The sequence below is a fragment of the Tauraco erythrolophus genome, chromosome 12 (assembly GCF_009769465.1).
Source record: "Tauraco erythrolophus isolate bTauEry1 chromosome 12, bTauEry1.pri, whole genome shotgun sequence".
NCBI classification, from domain to species: Eukaryota; Metazoa; Chordata; class Aves; order Musophagiformes; family Musophagidae; genus Tauraco; species Tauraco erythrolophus.
In genome coordinates this window covers 19,674,388-19,702,306 of record NC_141476.1, presented here as the reverse complement: position 1 = coordinate 19,702,306, position 27,919 = coordinate 19,674,388, and the positions used below count along the sequence as shown (strand labels likewise).

Genomic DNA, 27,919 nt, shown 5'->3' with positions numbered 1-27,919 from the left:
TACTGACTTCTGTAGAAGCAACAACCTTCTCTTACTGAAAATGTGTAGCATTGAGCCATTGGAAAACTCTGAAGACTGTCAGAGACATTAGCTAAACATCATTTAGTGAAAAGACTGATGATTAAATCAAGCTGTCCATAAAAACTGTAGTTCACGATTCTGAATTAATTTTGCTCAGCAAAACGTCCATCCATTAAAATACCAAATTTCACATTAAATGTTCAGCACTACTCCTAAATTCAAGTACATATTTAATTAATCTTGACTGATGTCTTAGCATGAATACTTCAGCCACTTTAAAAAATATCTCACAATCCACACCAAAACACTCAAAGCCTTCAGTTTCAGTATCAGCCCATCACACCGTGGGGCAAAAAGAACAAGATAACCCTCTCCCAACACATCTTTTTTCTCACCCAGAGGAAAAACCCTTTGACAAAAGCCTTGTATCAACCTTTAACATGCAGTCAAGTGAGACGTGCATTTGATGATGTCTGGTATATCCACACAAAAAACCAAACGTACTTCCTGGAAGAAAGGATTTGTATGAGTAACACGTTATTGTGAGCACTAAATAAAACGTTACCTCATAACACACATTAGAAGAATTCTGTTTCCATTTATACTTCTGCAACCTTAGAAACACAGTCCTCCTCACAACACAGGATAATCCAGATTCACAGAGTAAGAGAAGGCAAGTCTAAGGGTCAGCTTTTGTTGTAATTCATTTCAAGGATACATAACAGTGTAAATCACCATAGTTTATATTCCTTTCTATCACTCTTACCTGTGCCTTTATGCAAATCTAACCCTCAGGTTGCACGTTTGCAACAGAAACATTCACGTAACACTCTTTTGATGCTAATGATGTTGTATAAATAATACGTAAGGGACTGGTGCAAAATGTCAGTTGCATATTCATATCGTACACATTACAGTTACTAAAACAGATTTGCATATAAAGATGTTGTACACTAGGAATACTCATATTTTACTCACCTATATGCAGCATGCAAAATGAAGCTTAGCTCTTGCAAATCACACAATTTCTAAGTATTTGTGGATGTTTGTAAGTATTTATAAATAACAGGGAAGTTCCTCTCCTCCTCAGAGGCTCAGTGGAAGAAAGCACATTCCATGTTGGCAGTCAGTGTAAAATGAAGTAAGTTTAGCAGTTTGATGACCCAACGACCTTGCTTCTGTGCAGCAATGGCTTCTGATTACCTAGAACTACTGGAACAAGCAGGGCTCGGTGTCCAGACAGTTTAAGAAGTATTTTCTGGTACAACCTACCTCCTTTTGCCTCAGCTTTCTTGCGTGTTTGTTCGTTCTTTGTTCAGGGAGCAGACAATCCTAGGAATGGGACACAGAAGTAATATCAGTCATCTGAGGCCAAAGTCACTAATGTCAGCTGTGTAAGACAATCAATTTAACAGTTTGCATGACTGGGCCCTACACTGCATTGTCCCCAACATCATACTGCAGTCACGAAAACTCTACAGCCAAAATTGCTTTATGAAGTCAATTTTACTTGCTGCTACTGAACTACAAGTAAAGCTTTTAAGAGTTTATGCTCTAGAAAGTTCATATTCAAAGCCGCTGCATGACAGCATCTACAAAGACTATATTTATATTTTTATACATGCATTTTCATTTTTGAAATGTGTTCCATTTTAAAGACAAACTTTCGTACTTGGCACATCTCCAGATTACAAACTTATTTTTCGAAGCTGGGTATTTATTTAGTACAAGAGGTTTGCTTGTAACATTATAGAACCATTTTGTGATATATTTTTTCTTCTTCCTACTAACGCACAACAGAATTATTTTATCATCAGGAGACATATTTGCAACTCTGCCTTTCAGTGACTCCAGACTGATTTTCTGTTTAATTTAACTGAATAGACATTTATCTTCTTTTACAGTTTTTGTTTCTTTGGATTTTTAAGAACCACTGGGGAGAATAACTGATACTACATAGCTGCTTCTGCTAATGAGGCTGTACAGATCTTACCATCAACAATCTGGGAGCCAGCAGTTTGAAATGATGATAAAACCAAGTTTGTCACAAATGACAATTTAATTTGCATTCTCATTGCTTCCTGACACTATTTAGAGATCTATTAGTCATACTGATTGCGAACGAGGGGCAGCTGAATCTCACAGTGCAAAGTGACTCTCCCAAGTAGATGAGAGATTATTTCATGCAATTCCATTTCAATTATAATATATTGCCCCCTCAGAAGTTACCCAAATTACAAGCTAAAATCAGCAGCTTACTTCTCAATGAAAATTTTACGTAGCCTTATAATGGAAAGCAAAATATCACTTGTTATTACTGGAATAAATTCAGTCCCCAGCAAGAAAACAATTAAAATAGATGGGCCTATTACTCTTACAGCATTAAAATTATCAAGAGTGATTCTGGCACCAAAAGAAAAAATAATTAAAAAAAAAAAATCAGTGTGGTGACAGTCAGAAGTATCAACCTTGCTACTAAAGAACCAGAACGCCTCTATCAACCCAACAACACGAGTCTTCCCACTCTGCCATGGAAACGTGCAGCAGCCTGGAGGAATTCCACGAAGCCAAACTGATGACTGTAGTGATGCTACACTGATATGATGCCTGATATTTATCAGGCAGAAATTAAGATGAGATCAAAGTTCTGAGTCACACTCCTTACCACACCAGGAAGAATAAAAGAAAAGGAAAAAAGAAAAGGTGAAATAGAAAGAAGCCAACATACATGGATTATTGTGAAGTAAAAAAAAAAAAAATCTAAAGGAAGCTAAAAATATGAAGCGAAAATTCATGGTTAAAGTAGCTAAGAAAAACAGCTATGCAAAGGCAATGACCTTTTAAGATACACCAGCACACAAATGAGTTCTAGTACTGAAAAGATGAAGACGGTAAAATTGCTGAAGTGAGGCAAAAAGCTGTAAGTGTTCAATAAATATTGCCTATCTGTATTTGATATAATGTGGATAACTTTTTACTACATGAGGATAAAGAAACAGTTCCAACATACTTATGACTAAAATAGATAATAATTTTTAGGATTTCGTAAGGAAAAAACGTAACTACAAGGTCTAGAAAACTGACCAAGAGAGCTGCCTTAGGATATCAATGGGACCCTGAGGCCTGTTTCCGATACACGTGGGAATAACTAGAAAATTCCTCCAGAGTAGGAGTCCCAATATAAAAAAGTAACAACTAATTAGGAGAGTTAGAACACTTTTAAGCACAGATTACATGTAAAAAGGGTGTAAAAACTGATGAAGTGTTAATTCACTTCATAATATGAAGTATAATTAAAAAAAGAAAAATGTCATTAACGCTAGTCACAGGGTTTATAGAAAAGCTGTCCTGTTACACAAACCCGGGGTTTGTCCTTCATGTGAGTAATTGCAATAACACGAAGTATTTAGGCTTTTCTAAGGCATTCTAGACAAAATAAAAATAACACAGTGAAGAATGCATTACAGAAATTAGAAACGAGCTAAGTGAAAGACCTCATATTTAGCAGTTATGTCAGTACTAGGTCTGAAGTAATTTTACATTGTTCTCAGTGAAGTGAAAATCACAGTACTGTCAGTGCTGGAGGAATGGCAAATAACGGTGGGAACGGTGTGATCCGGATCAGTTGGTTCACTGCACTCATTTCTCGAGAACACATTCTCATGCACACGTTAAAAAAAGTGAATGAGTGTTTGCAGAAAGCATATATGTAAATCCCAGTTAAAAGAAAATGATTTATGCTCAAACTTAAAAGGCTTAATCTTTTTAATCCTTTAAACAAAAAACAGAGTTAGTTTGATTGCAGTGTAAAGTACATATAAGAGGCCAGACTGAAAGGCCTTTCATGTTGGGGATAAACAAATAAGGACACCAATGTTCAGAAATCAAGCATAAAAAATATACCTAATTTCAAATTCAAACTTACCTAACACTAAAGGCAATACAATCTGAAACAAATACAAACAATATCCTTATCTTTTTCAATTTTCAGATCAAAACTATACACCTGTGTATTCTTAGGTGCGAATGATGAGTCGAGGTGCAATACGTATGAAGAGCAGCACATCAGTGGCCAGGCGATATAAACTTCTGACCTTCTGTCTCATTTAGATTTTACAACTCAGAAAGTCAAATGTTATTTAATTGTCTTTGCAGCAAGGCAACACTCTGGAGAAACAGGCCGATGTATTTTTTTTCCCTTCTCTAAACGTTTCTTCCTTCAGCTTTACGTATCCTCATAAAAACAGGCACGAGATCAAACAAATACATCCTTTTGCCATGTGTTTTTACTACTTCAAGGAGGCTACCAATTCTTCCTATAGAATCCAAACCACTCTGTTCTAAATCATAAATGATCAGAAGTGGCCAGTCTTGTGTGACAAGTACATTATGTAAAATACATTAAGATTTTGGCTTGTTTGTTGCAATGGCAGAATGCAAACCTTATCACCTTTTAGGGAAAACAAAGTTGATTTTCTTTGCCTCCTTCAAATAACAGCCTCCCTGGCTTACTATCAAGAGCTCTATTCCCTCACAACAGCCTTTGTGCTGTTAGTAGGTCTTAGACATTTTTTTTTTTTTTTAAAGCAGTGGAATGTAGTTCTAGATGTCACAGATATTACAGTGTATTTACTTGCAGCTCAAGTATTTTATTTGCTTCAGTGGGTTTTCTTCAAGCTCCCCAGTCTTCTCCACCTGCTTGCCTGCAGAGTAACCTATGCCTGTAGTTTAAGTATATGAAATTGAACTTGAATTACACTAGCAAAAATGTCCCGTTCAATGATAAACACCAAGCTTGGAGAGAGAATAGGATACTTGAGACATGATATTATATGACATATGAAATATCCCATTGAATTATGGTAGGATTAATAAATAAGAAACAACAGAATTCACCACGGGTGGGATTTTTACACCGAGAGACACCAGGCAAGAAAAGAACATCTGAAAAACCTGCTGTACCTACTTCATGTCAAACCCCACTCAGTAGCTGGAAATCATGCCCTGTGTCCCAAGGCATCTTTAATTCCCCTTTGTTTACTGATGTGTAAAATCCACTGTTAAGTTAAAACTTCATACTACATCTTTTCAGATAGGCTGTTAATATCACATGCAGCACAGCCAATTATCTTTTGAATAAAATTTAATCAAAGAGGACATCTCACCCTTAGCAGATTTAAAATCATTCTGTTCAATTACTGACAAATGTGTCAAGTATGTCCCTTTGAGGTCCTAAGGAAATAAATATTCAGTACAGGTAATTCTATCAAGAGAGAAAAAGCGTTACTGTCTCCTCAAGAGACTAAAACAATGTCACAATAACTGATTTTCAATCTCATATAATGAAAAGGCAATTTGCCACAAGACCTTTAACATCCATTAGTTAAAGCAACCCAGAAACTTATTTATCGGAGTGAGAGACTAGAAAGACAATCAATTTTCACAAAGTTTTAATTACTAAGACGACTGCACTCTGTGTTTTATTCAGATTAAACAAATACTACTAGACAAGCCTGCCTACAAGATAAGGCAAACAGCAAGAAGCCAGCCACAGATTTTTTTCTAACGCAAACAAAGAAAAAAAGCTTTTTTACATAAGCTGGAGTTCTACCCTTTCCAGTTTGCCCAGACTTGCCCCTTCCTTCACTGTATGTTTTAGCATGTTCTTGACATAGTATATCAGGAAAAAAAAAAAAAATCTGGCACTAACACTAGACAAAGCTCTCTTTCATCAAGTATTCAACTGTGCTCGAAGACCAGGCTACCAAAACAACAGCAATGCTAGACACTATGCAGCCTTCTATAGCTAGATTACAAAACCTTGGCTTATTGGGATAGGAATCACAGTATCTGTAAATGGAATTCTTTACTGGAATATCAATACTAAGAGTCTCCACATAAACCAGTGACACTTAAGTTTTGTTACTACATCAAATCCGCTGTATTTGATACTTTCAGTAAACTTGTGCTCAAATAGCATTAGAGACACTGTCAGAACTAGAAGGAACTCAACATAACCCAGAAACGGCAGGTTTTTACCTTCCAGAAAAGTCAAGGTAGCGATACAGTACTGATGATCAGTTTCACTCTGGCTTCCTAGATGGTTTTAAGTTGAAGTTTTAAATGCAAACTTCATTTCCCAATAAACCAAAATATTTTTTGCAATAGACCAAACGCTAGAAGAGTACTTCTGCTTCCATTCAGTTTGATGCATCCCACGCTGGAAGAACCACGCAGCCCTACACAACCATTCAGCTGTGCTCAAGACACAGAACCAGCAAGCTCTACGGAAACCAAGCATTTCGTGGTCATCTGAAATAAAGACGAATGTTCAGAGCTACACTCTCCTAACCGCGAAGCTATCTGTGATGATTAGAAATAGCTAGAGTAACCTCTGAGAGCAATGTAAAAAGCCTGGGGGAGGGGTGGAACAAACCAACCAAGTCAAAAGCAGTTTGAGCGAATCTTTATTGTTCTACTTCAATAACTAGAAATAACAAGACAAACTAATTCCCCGATTCTTTTTGTCACAATGTTGGGCCACGCTGGAATCCAGGCCTCCAATAAATGCATGCTTTGGAAAAGTTAAAGTTATTTTTGTGATTTGTGCCTCACAGCCAAACTTGAATGACCCTGAGAGAAGTCTGTGCAGACAAGTCACTGGAAAGATTTATGTGCAGCTTGTTAGATCTGTTTCCCACCCCCCTTTGTGTTATTGCTCAGCAAATTGAGGAATGTCTTAGTAAGCGTTAATCTTGACTAAAATCCATCATAAAGAGTGCTACAATATTGCTTTTTATTACAAATAGCCAACATTTCTTTGAAAATATAAATGTGTAAAACAATCAGCTGACTGTACAGTGCATTTACAGTACACAATCCAGAAAGTAACATGCAGTATAAAGAACTGCTTTATACATTAGCCCTTGGCCACAAAGAACTTGGCAGTACTACTACGACAACGACTACTGGGTGAAAAAAATAATTAAAACCCAAAGATCTCAGTACATCTACGTTTACCGTGAGACTGGGATACATACATCATTGTACAAGGAATACTAGTTTTTAACTAGAAACTGTCATCATGTTGTAATTCTTCGAAGGGCTCGATCTGCCAATTCTCCACTCCTCCTTACAGCTGGTCCTACTCTCCAGCGGTTTTGCCATCTTCCCACCGGGCTGGGGACTCTCATAAAGGACACAGATAGACCCATCTTCACCTATGCGATAGGACACTTCGAAAGGGTCGACCCAAAGAGTTAATTCGCTGGGAAGGAGTTGGAAGAGTCTCTCGTGGCTCAGTCCAATCATCCCGGCCGCCTTTCCTATCAAGGGGTCCATCTTATGGTTGATCCTAATGCACCGGTACCCGGAGCCCCTGGAGGGCACCAGGGGGAACCAGTGGTGCTTGTAGTGCTCTGCGGGAGGGAACAAAGAGGAGCTTTACCGCGGCCCCAGAGCCCCACCGCCCTCCAGCCCCGCGGAGGCTGCGCTCCGCCGGACCTCCCACGGGGCAGAGGCGGCGGCGGTAGCGGCGACCGGCCGGGCCGAGGAGGCCCCCCCCGCCGCGCGGGCTCCCGCCGCCCCCGCTCACCGCGCAGCGCCTCCTGCAGGCACTCCCGGAAGCACCGCAGCTGCTCCTCGCCGATACCGCCGGCGGCCCGCAGGAGGCGGGTGACGAACGCCGCCGCCGTGGAGATCTCGGTCCTCATGGTCGCCTCGGCCGGCGCGCACCTCCCGCCGCCGCCGCCGCCGCCCCGGCCCGCTGCCAGCGCCGCCGCGTCCGCCCCGCCCCGGCCCGGCCCCCACGTCTCCGGCCAATGGCGGCGCCGCGCAACAGCCGCATCACGCGGCGGCGCCCCGCCCCCGAGACCCCATAGGCGGCGGCGGGCGCGGGGCGGGGCGGCCGCGGCGACTGCGGGCGGCCATTGGCCGCCGCGCGGGCCGAGCGTGTTTGTTTTGCTGGCGGAGGGGCGGGACCTGCCGCCGCGGGGCGGGCCGGGCCGGGCAGCACCGCGCCGCCTGCCCCGCCGGTCGGGCCGCCGCGCTAACGATCAGCAGCGCCGCTTCGGCCGGCCAGACGCGGCTGCAGCACCGGAGCGCCGCGCTTGGGCTGCACCCTGCCCCGCCGCGAGTTCCCAGCGGCCGGCAGCGCTTCGTGCGCCCGCTCGCGCGTGTCACCCGCGGAACAGCGGCCGCTGCCTGAAGCGTGCGGCTCCAGTGCTGCCGCCTCCGCCCCTCGCTTCCCCACCTTCCCCCTCCTCGGCCCCTGTTTACAGTCCAACGGCAGAGCAGGTCAAACACGCATTTACGGTCAGCATTTACCATGCTGACCACGCCACACTCTCGCATCCCTCCCCTGGCCTGTCTGGAGCACCAAATCCCACCCAGGCTGGCGGAGCTCCTCACCTTTCCTTACCACCCTGACCACGGAGAGACACAGATCACAGAATGGTTCGGGTTGGAAGGGACCTTAAAGATCATCTAGTTGCAACCCCCCTGCCAGGGGCAGGGACACCCTCCACTACACCAGGTTGCCCAAAGCCCCATCCAACCTGGCCTTGAACACTTCCAGGGATGGGGCAGCCACAACTTCTCTGGGCAACCTGTTCCAGTGCCTCACCACCATCTGCTCTGGTAGCCATCTGCTCTGGTACTTAACACCGCTCCAGGCAGACACATGGTTATCTTGCCTTGCGCCCTTTTCGATCCCATCTCTCAACACCCGAAATAAGCAGAGTCTAAAAATATCTCGCCACCTCTTTTTATACACACAACTTCAGGGCCAAGACGCTCTTACACGGCAAGTCTTAGAGAGATCCCTCCCCTCCCCTCCTTACTCAGCCAAGCACAAAAAGTTTTCAGCAAGAGTGATCCTGGAACCTATAGGTTATTTTCAAGGAAAGGGGTGGTCCAGAAAGCATCGGTTTTCTTTTAAAAGCCTGTTTACCTGCAAGCAGTCAGGAATTTGCCACACTTGAAAATCTGTGCAAGAATTTAAGTAAACAGAATTCTGCTCAGTGCACGAACTACACAAGTAAGTGCTGGCAGATGCATTGCAGCGAGAGGGTGCGCCTTCAGCCTGTGCTTAGAGTACTGTATTATGGCTTTTGAGTGTGACGCTTGCCACTCAGGCAAGACTGTTGTTAGAAACGGAGACAATCCTAATGCTTATGTGACTATCAAAAGAGCTGTAGGTGCATCGCACCAAGCTTCTCAGCTGGCCCTGCAGGTCACACTGTGGATCTCACTAAGAGGAACCCAAACAGCTGGACTCAGAGCAGCATCTGCATGGAAACGTTTGACTGAACAGCTTCTGTTGGCACAAGCTTTATATTCTCCTGATGAATAAAGTACACAGCTTGTTTGAGACAAGGAACTTCACTGATGACTCATTAGCATCACCACTGCTGAGCCTCTGAGTTTGAAGAATAACTACAACTCATCTCTTTACGATAAAGGTTTTGTCTTGATCACAGTTGTTCTGGCAAGTCAGTTTGTGCAAGAGCTCCAAAACAATAATTCTGCCTGTAAGCCAGCAGACTCGCTCCCTTCACAAAACTGCCAAGTGCCAGCTGAGTTTCACGACAGTTTCGCGATGTGGATGCTAACTCAGCAGTGACCTTCCCATCTCCAGTGCAGAAAGAGTGAGAATATTCTTCAGCTATTTTAAAGCTTTTTCAAAGTGGCTGTGTTAAGTACAGCCAAGACTCCAAGTTTACAAAAAGCGTTCTCTCTATTTCAAAGACTAAACAGAAACTTTTGTCAACCTTGAAGTTGTTTGCAAGTGATTTCCTCCAATCACATTTTTCCAAGAACAGTGACTAAGGTCAGGGCTTTATCAGCAGCACTGTCTGCAGTCGTAAATGAACATATTTCTCAAAAAAAGCAGTCTTCTCTCAAAAGTTCATGCAATGCCCCAACCATTTTCCTTCCTCCTCATCTAATTTAAACATATCTTCTCCCTTCACTGCTTTTATGTCTTAACATATGCTTTTTTTCCAAAGTGGGTTTGATTTCTTTACACTGTAGGCTAGGTTCTAAGACTTTATATTCTCCTTTGTTAAAAGGGAGCTAACTGCTCCTCTATTCTTCTCTGAGGCCTGCCATATGCCAGAGGGAGCCAGAGGACCCCTTCTTCAGAGGGATCTCTTCTTTGAGGAAACTAAGTAATATCTTGTTTCTCCAACTGAACATCTTAATCCTTTTCCCCTTGCTTGCCCATCATTTTAAGAACCTGACACCACTTCTACTTCACCAGCTGCAAAAGCCATACCCAGGGAGTTAAGAGGAGGGAAAAAAAAAGAGCCTTGTCTGCAGGCCTTTAAAAATTAGATTCAGTTTTACTGCTCTTTAGAGTTTACCTGATAATATTCATTCATCAGTAGAAGTGTGAAGAAAAAACTCAGCCTGGCTAGCGTTTTAGCTGTTACTAGCAGCCAGTCTAACACAGGTTTAGACTTTAGAAGAGGTATTTATAGGAACTTTCCCCAAATCTCTGTCCCTTTAATCTAAGGGTCAGAAATCATCAAGGCTGTAATTACAGGGGTACAAGAGAACAGCTCATCACAGAGCCAGACATCCCACACGGGAAGAGTTCCCGGGGAATGCCCGGTTACCTGCAATAGCAGGACAGATAGTCCTGCAGATTCCTCTGCTTGCTTTTCCTCACTCACAGCTGTTAGCTTTAGTCTACCTTCCCTCCTAATCAAGTGTCAGGTCTGGATCAAGATGCTATTTTGTTACCAAAAAAAAATTCCACTGAAGTCCAGTTTGCATTTTGGTACCTTGAACTTTAGAAATTCAGCTAAAAAAATTAATCTCTGCTGGTACATGGACATATGAGTCATCCAATTACTTCAGTGTTATTTTATTCAGTGTTTTGAGAATCAGAACACAAAACCCAACTCTTCAGCTTGGGACACTTCACTGGTAAAGCTACCCAGGTACAAGTGGACTGTATCATCCCACATTTGAGCAGACACAATCACCACTTGCTAGTTAAGTCATGCGACAGAAATAAAAAAAGCCTAAGTCTGCATTATTGATTACTTGATCTAGACACTTGATCCATTCCTGTACAACAAAACGTTACCATTGCTCTAAGACAAGCTCTAGGTTTATTCTGCACATTTTGTCAGGTACTTATCTCAAACACTTCCTCACCTTACTCCCATCTGTCCATCTCATTTGTGAAATACAGACTTTCTCTACCATATCTACACTGCATGACTTCAAAGCCTCTAACATTCTGATAGCACTATCACAAACGTAGGAAGACAGTTAATTGTTTCCAGGTTCACTAAAATAATGGACAAAGAAACAACACCTTCATTGAAGTCAGTCATGAAATTCTTACTGGCATTCATAATAAACATAACGTTACTGTTAACAGCATTAAGAATTGTACAAATCCAAGTATAAGTTATTAAATGTCATGCTTAATTATGCTAAAAAGCTTTCCCCTTCCAAGCTGCACGTGCCTATATGAATATACACACAAATTCCCAGTTACATTCTGTCCAATTTTACTGTCAGTCAGTCAGATAAGGTTCTAGTAAAGCCAGGACAGATATGAAGGGATCCAGTTTTGACTGACTTGCGAGAAACTTAAGTAAAGATCAGAGTAGAAAAGCTTTCTAAGCCAGGAGATGAAAGATAGTTAAAAACACTGCAAGAGTAAAAAGTTAATGTTACAGCACCGCTAGCAGAGATTAATGCTCACTAGACTGAGATCTGGCACCTGGATATGCTAGTCCCAAGCAGAACATTCAACAGAAATAAGAAGGTAAGACACTCTGGCTGTAAAAAGATGCCACCACAGTTGTCAGGTAACATTACAGTCACACTATGATTTCTTGTATTCTCCTCAGTGAGTTTCACATTTAAGGCTCAAGGTCAGCAAACCACACAGAAAAAGAAATCAATAGATACGTAACTATGTGGCTTCCATTGTCCTGCCAGAAAGTGGTTCCACAGGCAGCAGCACTTAAAACAACCTCTGGGAAGGGTTCATCAAGAAACTAGTTATTCACCAATTATTAAGCTTCTCATTTACATAAATAGGCTGTTTTAGAGAATGCTGGGGGTTCCAATAACACAGCACTGGAGATGGCAATTAAACAATTCGGAAGCACTGCACCAGCACAGTTCAGCAGTAGCCATTGAAATATGACATTTTTCATTAGGAATAAATTTTAAGTACTCATACACAAAGGAAAAAGCCACAAGCCTCTAGGGTTTTTTTTCCATTTCCTGGAAGATTTCTGTTCTTTGAGAGTTGAGAAGCCTCATCACACAGACTGCAGAAGCAGGTAAGTTACCACTACTGTTGAGAATTGTGAAGACTTAACAGCCTTGCTGAGCATTAGAAACTAAAGCAGTTGAAATCTTAAGGCCACAAGAGCTGACCGAGAGCAAACTTTTTGATAAACTAATGTTGCTAACACAAAACTAGCTGAAACTGGCAGATGCAAGCAGAATGAAGAAGAAAAGGTCCAAGGAAACAATTGTAAGGGAATGGGGTAACTTCAGAAGGCGGCCAGCCCAGTGACCAAGAAAACCAATAAGAAATCAAGAAACCACTCACCAGAATTAAGCCATTGGACTCGAGGATCAGGTAACAGATGGTACATTCTGCAAAATCTGTCTGTAGGGGTGTAATTGGGGTGTGTGTGCCTCTTCAGAGGCATCCAGCTTGAGCTGCTCTGCATGTCAGCTGAATAAACCACTTATTTACTCAGCGGACTGGCACTTGTCTTCCAGCAGGACCCTGGGTCTGAGCCCTGTTGAGGTTGCAGCTGCACAATTCCTAACACAGACTAGATGGTGGCCGCCTAATTCCCACAACAGCTACCACACATACAGCCTTCTTTCACAAGGAGTTTTTTAGCTCATACTCAGACTTACTTTGTTGTTCTGTTCATCTGTGAGTCACTTCTCTTCAGCAGGAACATCTGGAGTAAAGGAAAACAGAGTCAGTATCTTTGTTTATCTTGTTGCAAAGAAAGTACGTGCAAATATTCTATCATTGCATTTTTCCTCAACTTCAACTAAAGGAAAAGGAGAAGGTAAAACTGAAGCTCTATCACTTACACAGTATGTTATTATTTAAAAGTAAAAGTAACAATAATAAAAAAAAGTAATAATAACAATAGCACAAGCCTATTAATTTACCAAAAAAAGCAGCATTAAGATCAAGTAAAGATAAATCAAGTTCCTTTTAGATTACTTAAATTAAGCTCTTAACACACATCTCTACAAACACAGCTGAAACAGAGCACTAGAACCTGGAAGAGATTAAAAAAAAAAAAAAAAAAAAACAAGCAGTTCATAAAAGCACCTCTCTCTAAACAAAACCAAATAAAACCATTCTTAAAAGCAGGGACTACCTTTTCCTTATTGCTAGACTACAAAGACAAGCAATACGTTACCATTCCCACTACAGGGAGAAAAACACCACTTCTGAACATGGATAATGGTACCTTCAATGCTTTAAGTGTCAAATCCCTCAATAACTTCCCCAATTTGCAAACTAATAAAACATAACTTCTTAGAGAAGCAAAACCCTAAGCCAGTACCTCAGAACCAAAGTGATATAAGTGTTGCCCACCCCCAAGACTGCCCCTTTTATGTGCCTCTATGCTAACTAGTTGCAGCTGCCCTGCCTGCTTACAGGGATCACCTGCTGCCACCTTAGCAGAAAAGCTGGGATGAGACAGCCCAGCTGAGAACATGGACCTTAAAGGTTTTCTTTTGGCCTCGCTGGCTGATCACAGGCTACTGCTGTTTATGCTACAGCAGTGTATAGATAAAGTAAATTACAATCTAGTTATAATTTAAGTTTGCTGCACATAGAGGGAACAGAGAAATTAACAAGAGAAATCAGAGTTCTCTGGCAGAACTGGAAATACATCATACTAACAGCACAGTGTTTTTCACTTAAAAACCACCACGTGATTTGTAAACGGATTTATACCACTGAAAATTGTCACTAATCCTGTCGTAAAAATGTGCTGCAAGACTGTTGTCTAGTCTATGCGAAAAAGTTTATCAACATGGCTGTGCCCTCGCACAGAGCTTACATCAGCTGGAAACAGCATTTTTCAATCCACGTTATATAGCTTTGAAAAACAGCCTAAGATGTGACTACAAAAGCAAGTTAATGCCAGTAAATTAATAGTAGGGTTTTAGTACAGAACTTTTGCAAATATTGCACTTCCCTGACAATATTATCTCTTACTGGTCCCACTTCATTGGAAAAAAAAAAAAAACCACCACATGGAAACAACCTATTTAAGATCCCATTTTCTTTGCTAAAACAACGAAACGTTTAACCAGTAAACAACATGGTTGCCAATGATTTCGCAGAGCAAGTGAAAAACTACTCCGACTACCACCTTTGCAGAAACATTAATGAGGGCAAACGTTACAGGGCAACATGGTTTTGTAACGGGCTGTTCTGCAGACTCAAGTATTAGATTTCTACCGGTCTTCTATTAGACCAATTAATGCAATTAAAAGTAAAGACGCCAAACTTTGAGGACGTAACACCCCTTTCGGTCTGCGACAGAAAACCAGAGCGAGTGCTTCGCGGTCTTTCGCGCGTTTTATGAGTTTGCTGAGTGAAAATAACTTCGTTTCCTTACAGCCTCGTGCCTCACGCTCCCTCAGGGCACAGGCACCACCGCGGCGTGTTTGCAGCCCGGTGTCCCTCCGCAGCTGCCGCAGGGTGCCTCACAGGCACACCCACGAAGCCGTACGAACGGCCTCTGCCCGGACCCGCGGGTGCCTCACACCGGGCGGTTCCCCGTGAGCCCCGCCCGCACGCCCCGGGAGGGCCGGGAGCGGAGCGTGTCATGGCGACGCGCGGCCCGGCCCCCCCGCGTCACCGCCAGCACGCCGCGGCCTCGCGCCCGCTATTACATCAGGAGGCCAACCCCTCGCTCGCGACGCACCGTGACATCACCTGCGACCGGCCTGACGTCAGCAGCCTTTCCCTCACGCTGCTGACGGAACAAGCGCGCCCGCCGCCCTCAACCGCCCCGCTCGCGCCCGCGCGCCGCCCGGCCAATCAGCGCGGCGCTTGCGGCGCGGGTCGCCGCGGCCAATGGCGGGGACGCTTGCAGCCAGCTGCTGCGCGCCGGCGCTCGGTCTCCCCCTCCGGGGGCCGCCGTCGGCCCGGCAGCTGTCCTATTGGTTTGAGGGAAGGCCTGCCCGCCGCTGATTGGTGCGCGGTGCGGCGCGCGCGGAGGGGGGGGGGGGGGGGCGTGGCCAGGCCTGGGCCGGCGGCGCGTGGTCCCGGTTCCGGCGCCCGGTGCGCCCCCCCGAGCGCCCCGCAGAGGCCCCCAGCGCCCCCCGCCATGGCGGCGCAGCCCCCGCCCGGGCCGCGGAAGCGGAGCGGCCCGGCGCTGTGCGGCGCGGGCTGGGCCGGGGTCGCCCCTCGGCCCGCGGCGGGCGGCGGCGGGGCCCTGGAGAACGGCTTCCCGCCCCACAAGCGCCCCAAGAGCTCGGCGGCAGCCGGGCCCGGCGAGGGGCCGGCAGACCCCTTCGGGGACAACGACGACTTCACGGCGGACGACCTGGAGGAGATCGACATCCTGGCTTCGCAGGCGCTGTCGCAGGAGGGCCTCCCGAGGCGCGCCTGGGGCGCGAGCGGCGCCGAGCGGCAGGCGGCCGCGGGGCCGGCCCGCGGCAGCGCCCACCCTGCGGGGCGGAAGCTGAAAGGTCGGTGTGCCCGGGCGGCGAGCGTGATTCTTCCTCGCCAGGGTTCGGCGGTGTACCGAGAGTAACGGCGGTGGTTCTGCTCCGCGGTGCGCGGGGTGGGTGCTTCCCGGGACGCGCCGGCCTCGGTGGTTGGTGTCCCCCGCGCTCCTGAAGCCGCCCTGCTCTATTAAAGAGTTTGGGAGAACGTCTGGTATCCCTGTAGGAATTGCTTCTGGTTGTCTCACCTGGCTATCAGAAGTTCACGGTGGTAGCCCAGCGCTGAAAGAGCGAGCTGAGGCTCGCAGGGAGAGCGGCCGAGCAGTCGCACGGCGTTAAACGAACCGTACTGGGAACCTGCTCGCCGGTAGCGTTGATACCGCGTGTTAATCGTGCTAAATAAAGAAAACGAGTTTCGAAACTTTTAACGTGCTTTATCATTTATAGTGTCGTGCGTGGTGGCTACCAGTTGTTTTTTTTTTCCTAACCATTAACTTTCACTAGTAGCTGCACAATATGTCTCATAGTAACAGTTGCTGTTCAGATTGACTTTGAAAAAGTAGAGAGAAGACAGAGTTTTGCCCCTAATTAAAGTACAGAGGGCTGAAATCCTCCTTTTAGCGTTGCTAATGCTTGTAATCTCTCCAGGTAAAAGAAATTTCAGTTAACCTTTATTTGCACAGGGTGCGTTAACTCAGGTTACCTTGAAGGAAATGCTTGCACTTACTCTGGGTCATTTTACTGCTCTAAGATGTTAGAAATGTTTGGGAGGAGGATTTTCTTCTCTATTTTAAGGATTGATGCACCAGCTCCGAAAAAGTGACTGTGGTGATGGTGTGCAGTTTCCCTGTTTGTAGTGACAGTATAAATATTAATATATTCAGATGTATGTAATGGCAAATAACAACAAAATCTTGATGTTAAGTCGCCAGCGAGGTGCATATATCCTGCATGCTTCAGAACAGATCTTGGCTTCTTTCTGCAGCAGGAAGCTGTACAGAAGACAGTCTGATGAGAGAGGCATTCCAGTTTGAAGTACTGCAAACACAGCATGAAGAAATTAAACAGAAGGTTAGCAACACCCTCCCCTTCCCTCTAAATATCACATTTTTTGATGGGGCTGACTGAAAGGTGGGATTAAGCTCGGTTCCAAGTATTTCATTCTAATCAAGTTGATGAGTAAGTTTTGAAATCAATGCATCTATTAGAAGCATCGTACTAGAAACAGCACTCTTAAGAGCGTTTTATTTCTTGGTCGTTTCAGATTAGCAAATGCTAATTTGTCAGGTTTACTTGTTTCCTGTCTTGTTTCCATTCTCTGTCCTGTCAGCTGGTCAGCAAGAGTGCTTTTGTGTAACTTAAGTGACTTTTAAGCTGTGTTATGGTTCTTTACCTTCTGATGATCCCCTATGGTAAGATACGATGGAGAAGAAATAGATGTGGAAAAGGAAGAAGGTACGAATGCCTGTACCAAGTCCGTCCTTTTTTGGGCAGACAGCTTAGGAAGAATATAAGACCCAAGCAAGTTTATGGTGATATTTTACCACAGAACAGTCTTTTAGCCTCTGGTAAAATTTCATATAGGTGCTTCCTGATCCAGAAATATTTCACATATATTTAATATTCTGTAGTGTATTTTTTTAAACACTTTTGTGGTTGGGTTTGGATGCCTTTAGCATGAAAGAGGTCCGCAGCTTAACAACACATTGTGTCAGGAAACTTCTTTGATTTTATTTTGAACTTTGCACCTAGTGGTTTTCAGTGGATGGGTCCTGGCTGTTACGAGAGGCAGTAAACAAGGAATAACTTGTGCATAGCACTCGCACCTTGATAGACCTTTTTCCTCACAGTTGTGCTTTCTCCCAGATGGGAGAGGCCACTCTATTTACCTTTGTCTCGTCACCCTTACCTCTGTTCTCGGAATCCTTCCCAGCTCTATTATATCCTTCTTTATTGGGGAAGCTCCTACCCATACACCATGTTCGACATGGGGGTAAGATGTAATTTTACATAGTGGTCTAGAGGTGTCTTTCTGCTTTTTTCTCCATGCTTTTCTGAATAACTCGTTCTATAATCTCTCAAAAGTCTTGTCTCAGTAGTGGTGGCTGTTCAGAGAGTATTAGAAACTGCATATGTCGTGAAGATACGGTCTGGGGGTGGTAGCTTGTCTTAGGACAGCGTGCTTGTTGGCTGATGATTATAATGAAATACTATAATTAAATTATCATTGTTATCATCCAAACAATGAATAAATTATTGATATGCGTGACTAGAATTTTCAAAGAAAGACCATAGTCACAGAGAAGGGGGAAAAAGAAGAATGGTCTCTGGCAGATGCCAGGGTGGTCTGTGAAGACGTGTCTTTGCTGTCGTTTTATAATTCTGTTAGAGAAAACAGTAGCTGAGCCTGATTTATTCAGAAAAAGATTAGAAGCAACATTGCAGAATTTCTGAACTGGTTTACAAGAGCATTTTTCTCCTTAGAAAGTGTAAATATACATAATTTTCAACCACATGATGATATAAATGCATACTTTTGGTTATATACATCCTTTAATGGAATTAAATCTGTTTGCAGCTGAAAGAAATGCAGGATGAAATTCTTACTAAAAATGGAGAAATTAAAATTTTGCGTGACTCAATGCAGCAGATGGAATATGCTATGGAGGAACAGAAGCGATCATACATACTGTTGGAACAGCAAAAATCTCAGACCTTAAGTGAAAAAGAAAAAGAGTTCTCCAAAAAGGTTTGTAACTACATCAGTTACCTGCACATCACATGCATAAGATAATTTTCTGACTTAATGATGTCACAGACCATCTGGTCAAAGAAAGAAAGTTTGTGTGAAATTTCCAAGCTATGTGTGCTTTTGTTTTTTTTTTTTTTTATCTGGAAGAAAGCATTTGTAAGAACTTGCTGAGGGTTTTCTTCTGCCAAAATAAGAGAGTAAAATTCAAGTGGTAGAGGCTTTTGTTTACTTGTTACTTTCTTCCAAGCAATCCCCAGAATGTTAAAATGGGAATGTATTTTAAAATGGAAAAAGTGGACAGAATATGCATTATGACTCTGATCAGATTGCTATTCCTGTTGCAGTCATCTTTCTGAAAGCCCTGAAGAGGACAGTGGCTGCTTTTGTCCTGTTCACTCTGCTGTTAACAGCCTCACTGTAGCCATGCTCTGCGTGGCACTTGGTCTGTCTTATCGAGTCACATGCTTCTTGCCTGAACTTCTGGCACTTGGTTCTAAGATAGTATTAATTGGACTAGCATACATAAAAATGGAGATCTTATGCAGATTTCACAGTAAGTAGATGGTAATCTTGAAATTACGGTAATTCTAGTTGCTCTGCTGTTAGAACACCGCTGAATTATTCGGTAAAACTGTCTTTTTAATTCCTCTTTCAGTTACTGTCATTACAGTCAGAGTTGCAGTTCAAAGATGCAGAAATGAATGAATTAAGAACACGACTTCAGAACTGCGAAAGAAATAAACATGTTACTCAGATGGCTTTAATTGCAAGGTATGAGTTTTGGAAAATTTGTGTTCCTTTTTTTTACAATATGTGTGCTTAAACTACTACAGAGGTTTTCTTTTTCCGTGTAACTCTTAGCTCCGTTTTCTTGAAAAAATACAACCAAAAAAAGTCTGTTGACCTCTGTGGAAAAGGCTCTTAAAAAGAGCTTTGCATGTCTCTGTGACAGAAATGCAAAGTGTTTATAGTGAAGTACCTTTAAAACATCAATATCACAAAAGCTAATAAATAGAGCCTTGTTTATTGTTTAATAAAATAATTACGAAAGAAATATTGATTGATCTAAGTGTTGGATTTTTATCATAGTCCGAAGAAGAATTTTGCAATACAAGTGAAATCAGAAGCATGTTCTCCGCAGCCTGGAAAAAGACCTTTTCCTACAAAGGAATCCTTCAGTGCTGAAACATCCACTAGACCATCGTGTTCTTCGGGAAATTTGATTGCCCCGACTACCTCAATCAAAGAAGGTAATCCCATGTACAACTTGCAATGTTTTTAGCTGCACATAAACATTCTGCCTTAGATAACGATTTTTGTACTATGTGACTGAACAGCTCAGTAAGTTCACTGTAGAGAAAAATAAGTATTTGTTTTGGTTTTGCTTAAATTTCTTTCCATTTTATAGCATTTTAAACGGCGTTCAACAGCTATGACTTACATCTGAATCAAGATCATTTTAATTTACACCTCGGTAATACCTATATGCCAGATGCCAAGATGTCAACAATGAAGTGTCTGTTGGCTGTAATGAAAAACTTTCATTTATTATGTGGTGAACTAAAATATCCAAATTATTAAGAACAGGAAATAATTTGCCTGTTTCTTGAATTGGTCTGCTAGTCAGCTAATCCGTTTTTTTTTTCTATTTCTGTGGGTTTGGCTTTAAAGCTGACCTTTTTACTTTTATTTTAAATGGTACATACTTAGCCATATTAAAAGAAACAACCGAAACAGTTTAATCATTTCCTCTCTTATGTGTAGAGCAGTAATTCTCACAAAATTGTATCTTGAAATTCATTGAGTAAGGCTTAGGAAACGAATATATGCTAGAAGATTACTAGAATATGAAATAAAAATGGTAGTTTTTTTATAGCAGCCAACTGCCATGTTTCCATAGGAAATAATAAACGGAAGAAATTTGGATATCATCAACTCATCCTTACAGGAAGAGATGAAAAATCTGACATGTTACTGTCAGTTACAGTATTCAGTCTGAAACTGTATGGGCAGTATGAACTCCACCAAAATGAAAAATTCAGTAGCCTTAAAGCCTTTGCTATTGATTCAGCCCCCTGTCAGACCGTTATGGTAACAACACTCAATACACCCTTGTGTTTGAAAAACACACTTGATTATTTGTCTTCTGAACCCTGCAAGGCTTTTGTCTTCAGTTTGGATAGTGAACGTGTCATATATAGCTGGCTGAAGGATTATGAAATGCTCAAATATATATTTTTTTAGAATTTTATGTTGATTTTTAACTAATGTGGTCATGTAAATCTCTGCTAGTAGTGGGAATTCAACCTCAGGTATTGTGTTTTTTTCTAAAAGAAAAGTAGAGAGCAATAGCACTGAACAATCCGTGGAACATTAGACAGTAAAGGTGAAATTTTATTCACTTTTCTAATTTATTTTGGGGAGCAATTGCACTCGCATCACAGCTCTTAACTATAATATTGTTTGACATGTCGGAGTTTTAGAAGACGAATGTTTTTTACTGGTTTACTGTCTGTTTACTCACTACGTAACAGCTATGGCTAACTGAATGTGTGTAAAGGATAGACACAGATGTATCTTTGCAATGTAGTTCTCCTATTAGAATCGTGATTACTGCTTGTTTCAGACAGTAAGATAACCCATCCTGAAGTTGTATCCGTGAAGCACGAAGCAATGGGAAAAAACGGTTCTTACAACTCTGTACATAAACGAAACACACAAGGTAACTTAATTCTATTAATACAGAAGTACTGAGTGTTTCTTGAGGAACAGCTCAGACACCTTTACTAAGCAGTGTCATGCTGAGGAGCCCACTACGTAAAGTCTCACTACACAGAATAGTGGTGTTCAGCGAGTCACTTTTTGCTGTGAATATTGTGATTTTGCAGTAAAGCATTTCAGATCCTATTATTATCTTCTATCACAGAACAACATTCTATCACAGAATAACATTTTCACTGTTATCCTATTTAAGAAAAAAGTTAGCCTGGGTTTTGCTTTATGGAAGGATAAGGATCAAGAAGCATCTTACTACAAGGCTAACTCTTTCAGTATTAGTATGTCACACTTTTTATGGTAAACTGATGTAAAATACAGGAAGAATGTACTTTTTTTAAAAAAAAAAAGATGGTAAAAACAATAAAGCAACACTTAAAACAGTCAACACCAGGAAGTCTTCAGGGTACTATTGTATTTCCAATTCAGAATAGAACTGCATCACATAATTGTAATGTCTGGACTGGAACATGGAGGGCAAGTCATCAGGATAGTTGGGATTTATGATCACTCGGCTTGAGATACTTTGCTAATATCAGATTGTAATTAAAATATCTCTAAATATAATTTGGTTAATATTTAAATTATATCTTAAATTCATCTTTTCTGAAAATAATTCTCTTCTAGAGAATGATTCTCTACAAGAATTCTCTCTTGTAGAGAAAGAATTGTAGTGAAAAAAATATTTTGAGGTTGAGAGCACTATAAATTAGGCTAATCTTTTGAAATATTAACTTTTTGTTCTTGTTGATGTTGCAGTTGATTATGCAGACAATTCTGTGTCCTTCCAGGTTCTATATTACTAAATGCACTGATGAAGCAGCCCATTGTCCCTGGGTCGTTATTAGGACTCTGCCATCTTCTTAGCAGTAACTCTGAGCCTCTACCTGGAGCTATATTGCAGCCTAACTATTTGGATACGTAAGTTTTTGGTTTGTTTTGGTTTTTGTTAAACTGTATATGACATGTTCTTAGTATAGTGGCATTCTCCATACTATGAAATGCTTACCCATGTAGGATAGCTCACTCCTTGTGTTAAATGCTGTTTTGTTTAGGCCATTTAAAGCAAAATTTTGAATATCATTCTGCATCTTTGATTATCATAGATACTAAACAGTGGAAAAACACTAAGAGATAAACTAGGTTAATTATATATTAGGGGAAGGCACAGAAACATGTTTTCTAAAACATGGGAATGACTGTTAGCAGCTGCTGTTAGACATTTCAGGACATAAAACTTGCATTGCAATGAGAGGAGCATATAAACATGATTACGAGTTAAGTCAAAGAAAATGTTGAAAATGTGATCAGAAGAACAGTAGGCTTTATGTCTAAACTATGTTCAATTTGTAATGTGCAATTTATATGCAATTTTCCAAGATAACAGTGACCTGTAAAGCATTTTAAATAAGAATATTGGATACAAATGATAATCGATTTTCACTTTGAAGAATTAGATTGTAGCTCCTGAAATACCTTTGCTTTTTTGATATGTTATTTTATTAGTAATTCTTGTGGTTTATGGGTTTATAGCAAGGCTCGTGTCATTGCCCTTGCCGTTTGTGCAAGCAGAGGTGGTGCATTTGGCCTTTGTAGCTGCAGTCTGACTAGTCAATAGCTGAAGTCTCTTCAAAGAAGGAATGCTTTGAAATTGCTCTTTCATGAAGGTATCAAGAAGTAGAATTTTTTTTTTTCCTCCTCCCAATTTACGTTTTATTTCAGGAACAGACATCTCTTATTACTCTAGCCTTTCTATTATTTGATTCAGAATATGGATAACTCAAATTTCAGCTACGTTCTCTGCCTTTTCTTTTGATGTATTTCCCTTCTTTTAATTTTATTTGGATAGGAAATCCACACAGCAACCCAGCAGCAGGACAACTCAAGAAGAAATTGCTCCTCTTGTATCCCTGCGAGAAGCTCAAAAACTTGCAATAACAGGCTTGAACTTGATTGCTATGGATGAAAGATTATCTGAAGGAATCCCAATGGAAAGCCGGAGAGAGTTCTTGCACCTCACGTGCTGCAAGATCCGAGGCGCCGTGCACCTCCTGCCCTTGGTAGAACACCATGTTGGTGCGTACTGCCAAGCGGTACAATTGTCGGACAAATCAGTAAACAGTTCTTGTGGAAACCATTCAGGTGTTTCTTCCAGAACAAACACAAATATGGCGTCAAGTAAAGAGGACTTCAGGTTGCCTCTTGAAGAAACTACAGTTATATCACTGGGTATTCTTTATTATTTGGCGTTTTATAGCTGGGATGTTGTCCACACATTGCTATCTACTGAAATGGAAAAAAGTTCTGCTGCTGGAGATGAACAGGTTTCCAAGGCGGACAAAAACGTCTTGTGTGATAATAAAGAAGACACCAGGACGCAAGGAGGATTGCCCATAGCTCCACAGGATGTTCCCAATAACGATCGAGTTCAACATTCTTTGTTTAAAAAGCTGCTTCAGGTTTTAGCTTTTTCTGCTGCAAGAGGCTCCCAGAACGATAGTATACTGAACCAAAGCCTTAAAGTTTTGGTGAAATTAGCTGAAAACTCAACAATGGACTTGCTAATAAAGTAAGTCAGTAACAGCTTTAAAATTATTTCAGACTCTGTTTACCAGTTTTCATTCTCTGTTGAAACTAATTTGTGCAGATGACAGTAGAAGTTTTGACGCGTGGGAGAACATCAGGCTTCTCAGATCAACTTTGAGAAGCAGTTCAGGATCTTTCTGCTGCCCGTGCTGCTAATGAATGTGATAATCACCCCCCATCAGTAACAACATTTGCTTATGATGTTTATATGAAGCAGATGCTGTTGCCTTATTGCACAGCTGTCACTTGAAAGTGAGAAAACTTAAGGCCGTATGCAGTTGATGAAAACATCTGTAACATTCATTGTGGGTTTTTTTTGCGATGGCTGGGTGATCCGTAAGGAATGAAAGCACAGGATCTCATACTGGTAGGTAAAACCCCACTCTCAAAAGCGAGACATTTCGCCTGCTGATGGTCCAATATATGCAACCAAATCATGAATTGCAGACTGACTGCCAAATGTAACAGAGTATGTTTTTCAGGGTACTTTTTAGTTATGACACGTAAGTTGAGATCAGGTATGTTCTGAATGGCTGAAAGGCACAAATTATGATGCTGTGTACAAGAAATAGTGTATTTTCAACTTGTCAGTGCATTTCCCATTTCTAAATATGAGTTTTCTTTTGAAGTTTTCAGCACTTACTGAGTAGCCAGACACTGCTCCGTTGTCTCTGTCCAGAGACCCCTTTGCCTGCTGCCCTTCTGACTGTGAGACTGTTGTCTATTCTTGCTCAACACCACATGCTGGTTGCTCAACTTTGTTCTCATTCAGGTAAAAGAGTGCATAACACACAACTGTTATCAGTTGAATGTTAGTTAGGTGACTAGAAGTAATGCAAATAGGCCTTGCTCCAAGGTGTTAAAACCCCAAAAGGCAAAAGCCTGCTATGGTACTTGAAACCTTTTTTTTTTCTAGTGCAGTGTTTCAGTTCTTGTTTGAAGAGCGTTTTCTATCTGTCTGTCTACATATAGTGCTTTTGGTACCCCTCTGGATTTTAAAAATTACTTTCCAGATTAATGTTTATTATATTAAAGGTTGATGAGCAAAAAAAGTCTATTGAGGAGTTTTGAAGTTTAATTTATCTGTGCTCATGACACCGTTGAGTTTAGGGATTCCAGTATTCTGCATGATAAACAGTCTTTGTCCACTTTCTTATGAATGAAGTAGGACAGTATTACCACAAACATATATAAAGTTTAGGGATACTAGTTTCTTCAGCACTGCTTAAGATGTCTGAAGTGAAACAAGAAGTTGAGCCTGTATCATGAGTCCCAGGATAGCACTCTATGTATTTTCTGAAATGTTTTTTTTTTGTGTGTGTGACATTAATTTTTGTCATAAACAATTGACTAGTTGGGAAAACAATAAAGTAATGTCTGTTTCAGACACCTGCCTCCTTCTTGCACTGTACATGTATATTACATCAAGACCAGATAAATCAGCATCTGAAGTGCTTTGGCTTCAGCTGGAACAAGAGGTAACCACAGCTGTATGTTCACAAGCTTTTTCCTGCTATTTTCAGTTGGGGAACTCGGAGGAGCAGGGCAGCGCACAAATTGTCCAAAACCAAGTTCTTTCTCCAGGTGAAATAGAACACTGGAAGTACTGGCTTGCAGTAAGGAGTTACATTGATCTTTAAGAGTAGCTGCTTGAAACTGAATCAGTAACTATTCTTAAAGAGAACATCAGATGTAATAGTCATAGTTAAGTCACTGAAAAGGCAAAAAAGATCCTAGGGTGGCTGTAAATGTCCAATGCTGAGCTTTATTTTGCTTTTAGATCGACAGAGGAGCAAAAGGAAGCAACATCTATGAGTCCTTTTGATTGTAACAATTACTTCTGAACTGTATCTTACGAGTTATTACATATGAAAGGCCGTCCGTAGCAACTTAGGATGACATCATTGTATCAAGTGGAAATGCTAGCTCGCTGTAAAATAGTCATGATTAAATATAGGAGGAACAGCTTTTGAATTTAATTTAGATTGTACTGACAGTAGTGACTTGTTTGAGGTTCCACCATTTACTCCACTCTGCTCTCATTTGAAGGAATTTTGAACCATTTTTCATTATCCCCCTACCTACATTGTTATATTAAGTGTAACCATATTATTTGTATGCAGTGAATTAAGGCCCACTGCTTTTTGTTAGCCCTTCTCATCAGAAAGTTGAAAAGGTTTCTGTGCAAAGCAAATTCTACGTCTGTAAAGTTCTACAGGGAAAAACAATTTTTTGGGTAAAAAAGATAAACTGTTAAGAAAAAAAACCCAATAATATCTGAAGCTAGTAATGAAATACCATTTCTGCCTCCCTTTATTTGCAGCTTTAATTGTCTGATAGTACTCATTATAACACAGTCTGCATGTTTTTGTAATAGACAGTCAGACTCCTGACGAGGTGTACGCGGTGTTCCAGTCCAGGGGTTTTGTTACCTGGTACAGACTGCCAGTGTAACCTCGAGGTATGTCACTACAGAGGCTGAGTTCAGTCTACTGAGAACTTACAGGTACTCCTAACAATGCTGAAATAGCTTTTTGCCCTTTTCTTAGTTACAGTGAAACAGAAGCGTACTGTACTTTAACGGATGCCACCTTCTAGGAAGCTTGCTTCTGCTTGCTAGAAAATATTCTGTAATGGGGGAGTTTGAAGAGATTAATCAGGAAAGTTCAGAATGAAATACGTTTTCTGCTACTGTAGTTTTACTTTGTGGACTGAAGCACTTTTTTTCCTCTTGCAGGTGGTTAAGGCATTAATTATAATGTTACACAGACAGTGGATGAAGATTAGAAGATCTGAAAACAGCTTGTGTGCATATAAGGAACAAATTATTCAGTTTTTACGGGATGCGGTTTTACTCTTACACAGCCTGTCTCAGAAAGATAAACTGTTTCACGAACACTGTTTGGAAGTTCTCCATCAATATGACCAAGCCATGCCAGGCATAAGAGCCATTCTCAAAAAGACTCAAAAATTAAGTGCCTGTGAAGGTAAAACCAGTCAAATGATAATAACTGGCTTTTTTTCATGCTGTAGAAATAGAATTCCACTTCTGTCCCTTTCCTCATTTGAGCAGCACCATTTACCAAATACCATCTCAAACTTCATTATACTGAATCACTACTCTACTCCTCTTAACAGTTTTATCTTGGTCTTCTCTCCATAGAAATATGCCCCTACTATCTCATCAAACAAAATCCTATACTCCATCTCTCTTTAGTAGAACAATCTGCACTATATGTCACCTTATTTAAAACACGTATCTAAAGATCTGTTTGCATTGAACCTTGAAAAATGCCATTTGCTGTGGCCTTCTACAGTCAGTATGTTTTAAAATGCAAAGAGATACTAGCTATAATTATACTATGTCAAGTAGAAAAAAACATGTTTTTTCTGTTGTTGCAGAGCTGATTTTGGATGACTTGTATCCTCCTGAGCCAGAAGCAGAAGACCAAGGAATGGACTCCAGCTAGCTAACATCTAGCAAAGATCTCTGTCTTTCCTTGTCTAAATCATCATAATCATTGCCAGTGTAATCTGAAATTTAAATCATCTATTTTATTAAGTGATAATCTAAAGATTGCACTCAAATGCAGCACAAGACATTTCTTTGTTGCAATTATTTTATTTAAGCACCATCTTGATATAGCTGAAAGAAATTTTGATGTAAGAATTATACTGCAATGTACTGTTTTGCTGTGCAAAACCACTCAGTGGCTTATGACTGGTTCTGTTTATGAATTTCATCCTTTATGAAATCGCTGTGAAGCAAATGGAAATTTCACTATTGTGTTCTCCATTTTACTGTGACTACAGCTGAATTTGTGATGCTGCATGTGCTGAGATGTTTGGGATCGGTCTTTTGAACGTTTCTTTTGCAGCTGTAACACTTTCTTGCTTGACTTTCAAAATTTTCATGTTGATATTAGTAAAGAGTTTACTGTGATTTTAAAAACCTTTCTAGAAATAACTTATAGTTGGCAGTTCAGTTCTAAGCAAGAAATTCAATGCACTGTAATAATCACCTGACTCCACCCATTTTTCTCAATTTCATGAATCTGCTGAAAGTGTAACTACAGAGATACC

The 27,919-nt window shown here is 41.3% G+C and overlaps 2 protein-coding genes across 6 annotated transcripts; one reads left to right on the top strand and one right to left on the bottom strand.

Moving 5' to 3' along the window:
- Window positions 1-6,492: 6,492 nt before the first annotated feature.
- Window positions 6,493-11,834, bottom strand: LOC147528011 (protein BTG1-like). Of its 2 annotated transcripts, XM_086619161.1 has the most exons (3): window positions 11,817-11,834; window positions 7,616-7,739; window positions 6,493-7,439 (listed from the first exon to the last, which is right to left on the bottom strand). In XM_086619161.1, the coding sequence occupies exons 2-3, from the start codon at window positions 7,731-7,733 to the stop codon at window positions 7,087-7,089; spliced, it is 471 nt and encodes a 156-aa protein (XP_086475287.1). In that variant the 5' UTR covers window positions 7,734-7,739; window positions 11,817-11,834; the 3' UTR covers window positions 6,493-7,086. The 2 variants fall into 2 exon arrangements, with proteins under 2 accessions (XP_086475287.1, XP_086475286.1); XM_086619160.1 differs by lacking the exon at window positions 11,817-11,834 and having other exon boundaries at window positions 7,616-7,733.
- Window positions 11,835-15,383: 3,549 nt separating this feature from the next.
- ATRIP (ATR interacting protein) lies at window positions 15,384-27,714 on the top strand. 4 transcript variants are annotated; one of them, XM_086618924.1, is made up of 13 exons: window positions 15,384-15,685; window positions 16,731-16,794; window positions 18,302-18,472; window positions 19,131-19,246; window positions 19,565-19,725; window positions 21,102-21,197; window positions 22,042-22,171; window positions 23,100-23,819; window positions 24,466-24,608; window positions 25,223-25,314; window positions 26,214-26,297; window positions 26,574-26,823; window positions 27,239-27,714. In XM_086618924.1, exons 1-13 carry the CDS (start codon window positions 15,384-15,386, stop codon window positions 27,304-27,306), a joined length of 2,397 nt encoding a protein of 798 aa, XP_086475050.1. In that variant the 3' UTR covers window positions 27,307-27,714. The 4 variants fall into 4 exon arrangements, with proteins under 4 accessions (XP_086475050.1, XP_086475049.1, XP_086475048.1 ...); XM_086618923.1 differs by having other exon boundaries at window positions 15,384-15,714; window positions 16,709-16,794; XM_086618922.1 differs by having other exon boundaries at window positions 15,384-15,747; window positions 16,712-16,794.
- Window positions 27,715-27,919: the final 205 nt, after the last annotated feature.

What these genes read in the sequence shown, in the direction of transcription:
- LOC147528011 (XM_086619161.1), bottom strand. Translation starts at nt 7,733, where the DNA reads ATGAGGACCGAGATCTCCACGGCGGCGGCGTTCGTCACCCGCCTCCTG. An exon ending in CCTGCAGGAGGCGCTGCGCG is followed by an intron (nt 7,440 to 7,615) that starts GTGAGCGGGGGC and finishes TCCCTCCCGCAG; the next exon opens with AGCACTACAAGCACCACTGG.
- ATRIP (XM_086618921.1), top strand. Translation starts at nt 15,384, where the DNA reads ATGGCGGCGCAGCCCCCGCCCGGGCCGCGGAAGCGGAGCGGCCCGGCG. An exon ending in TCAACTTTGTTCTCATTCAG is followed by an intron (nt 24,609 to 25,222) that starts GTAAAAGAGTGC and finishes TGTCTGTTTCAG; the next exon opens with ACACCTGCCTCCTTCTTGCA. An exon ending in GGCTTCAGCTGGAACAAGAG is followed by an intron (nt 25,315 to 26,213) that starts GTAACCACAGCT and finishes TTTTTGTAATAG; the next exon opens with ACAGTCAGACTCCTGACGAG.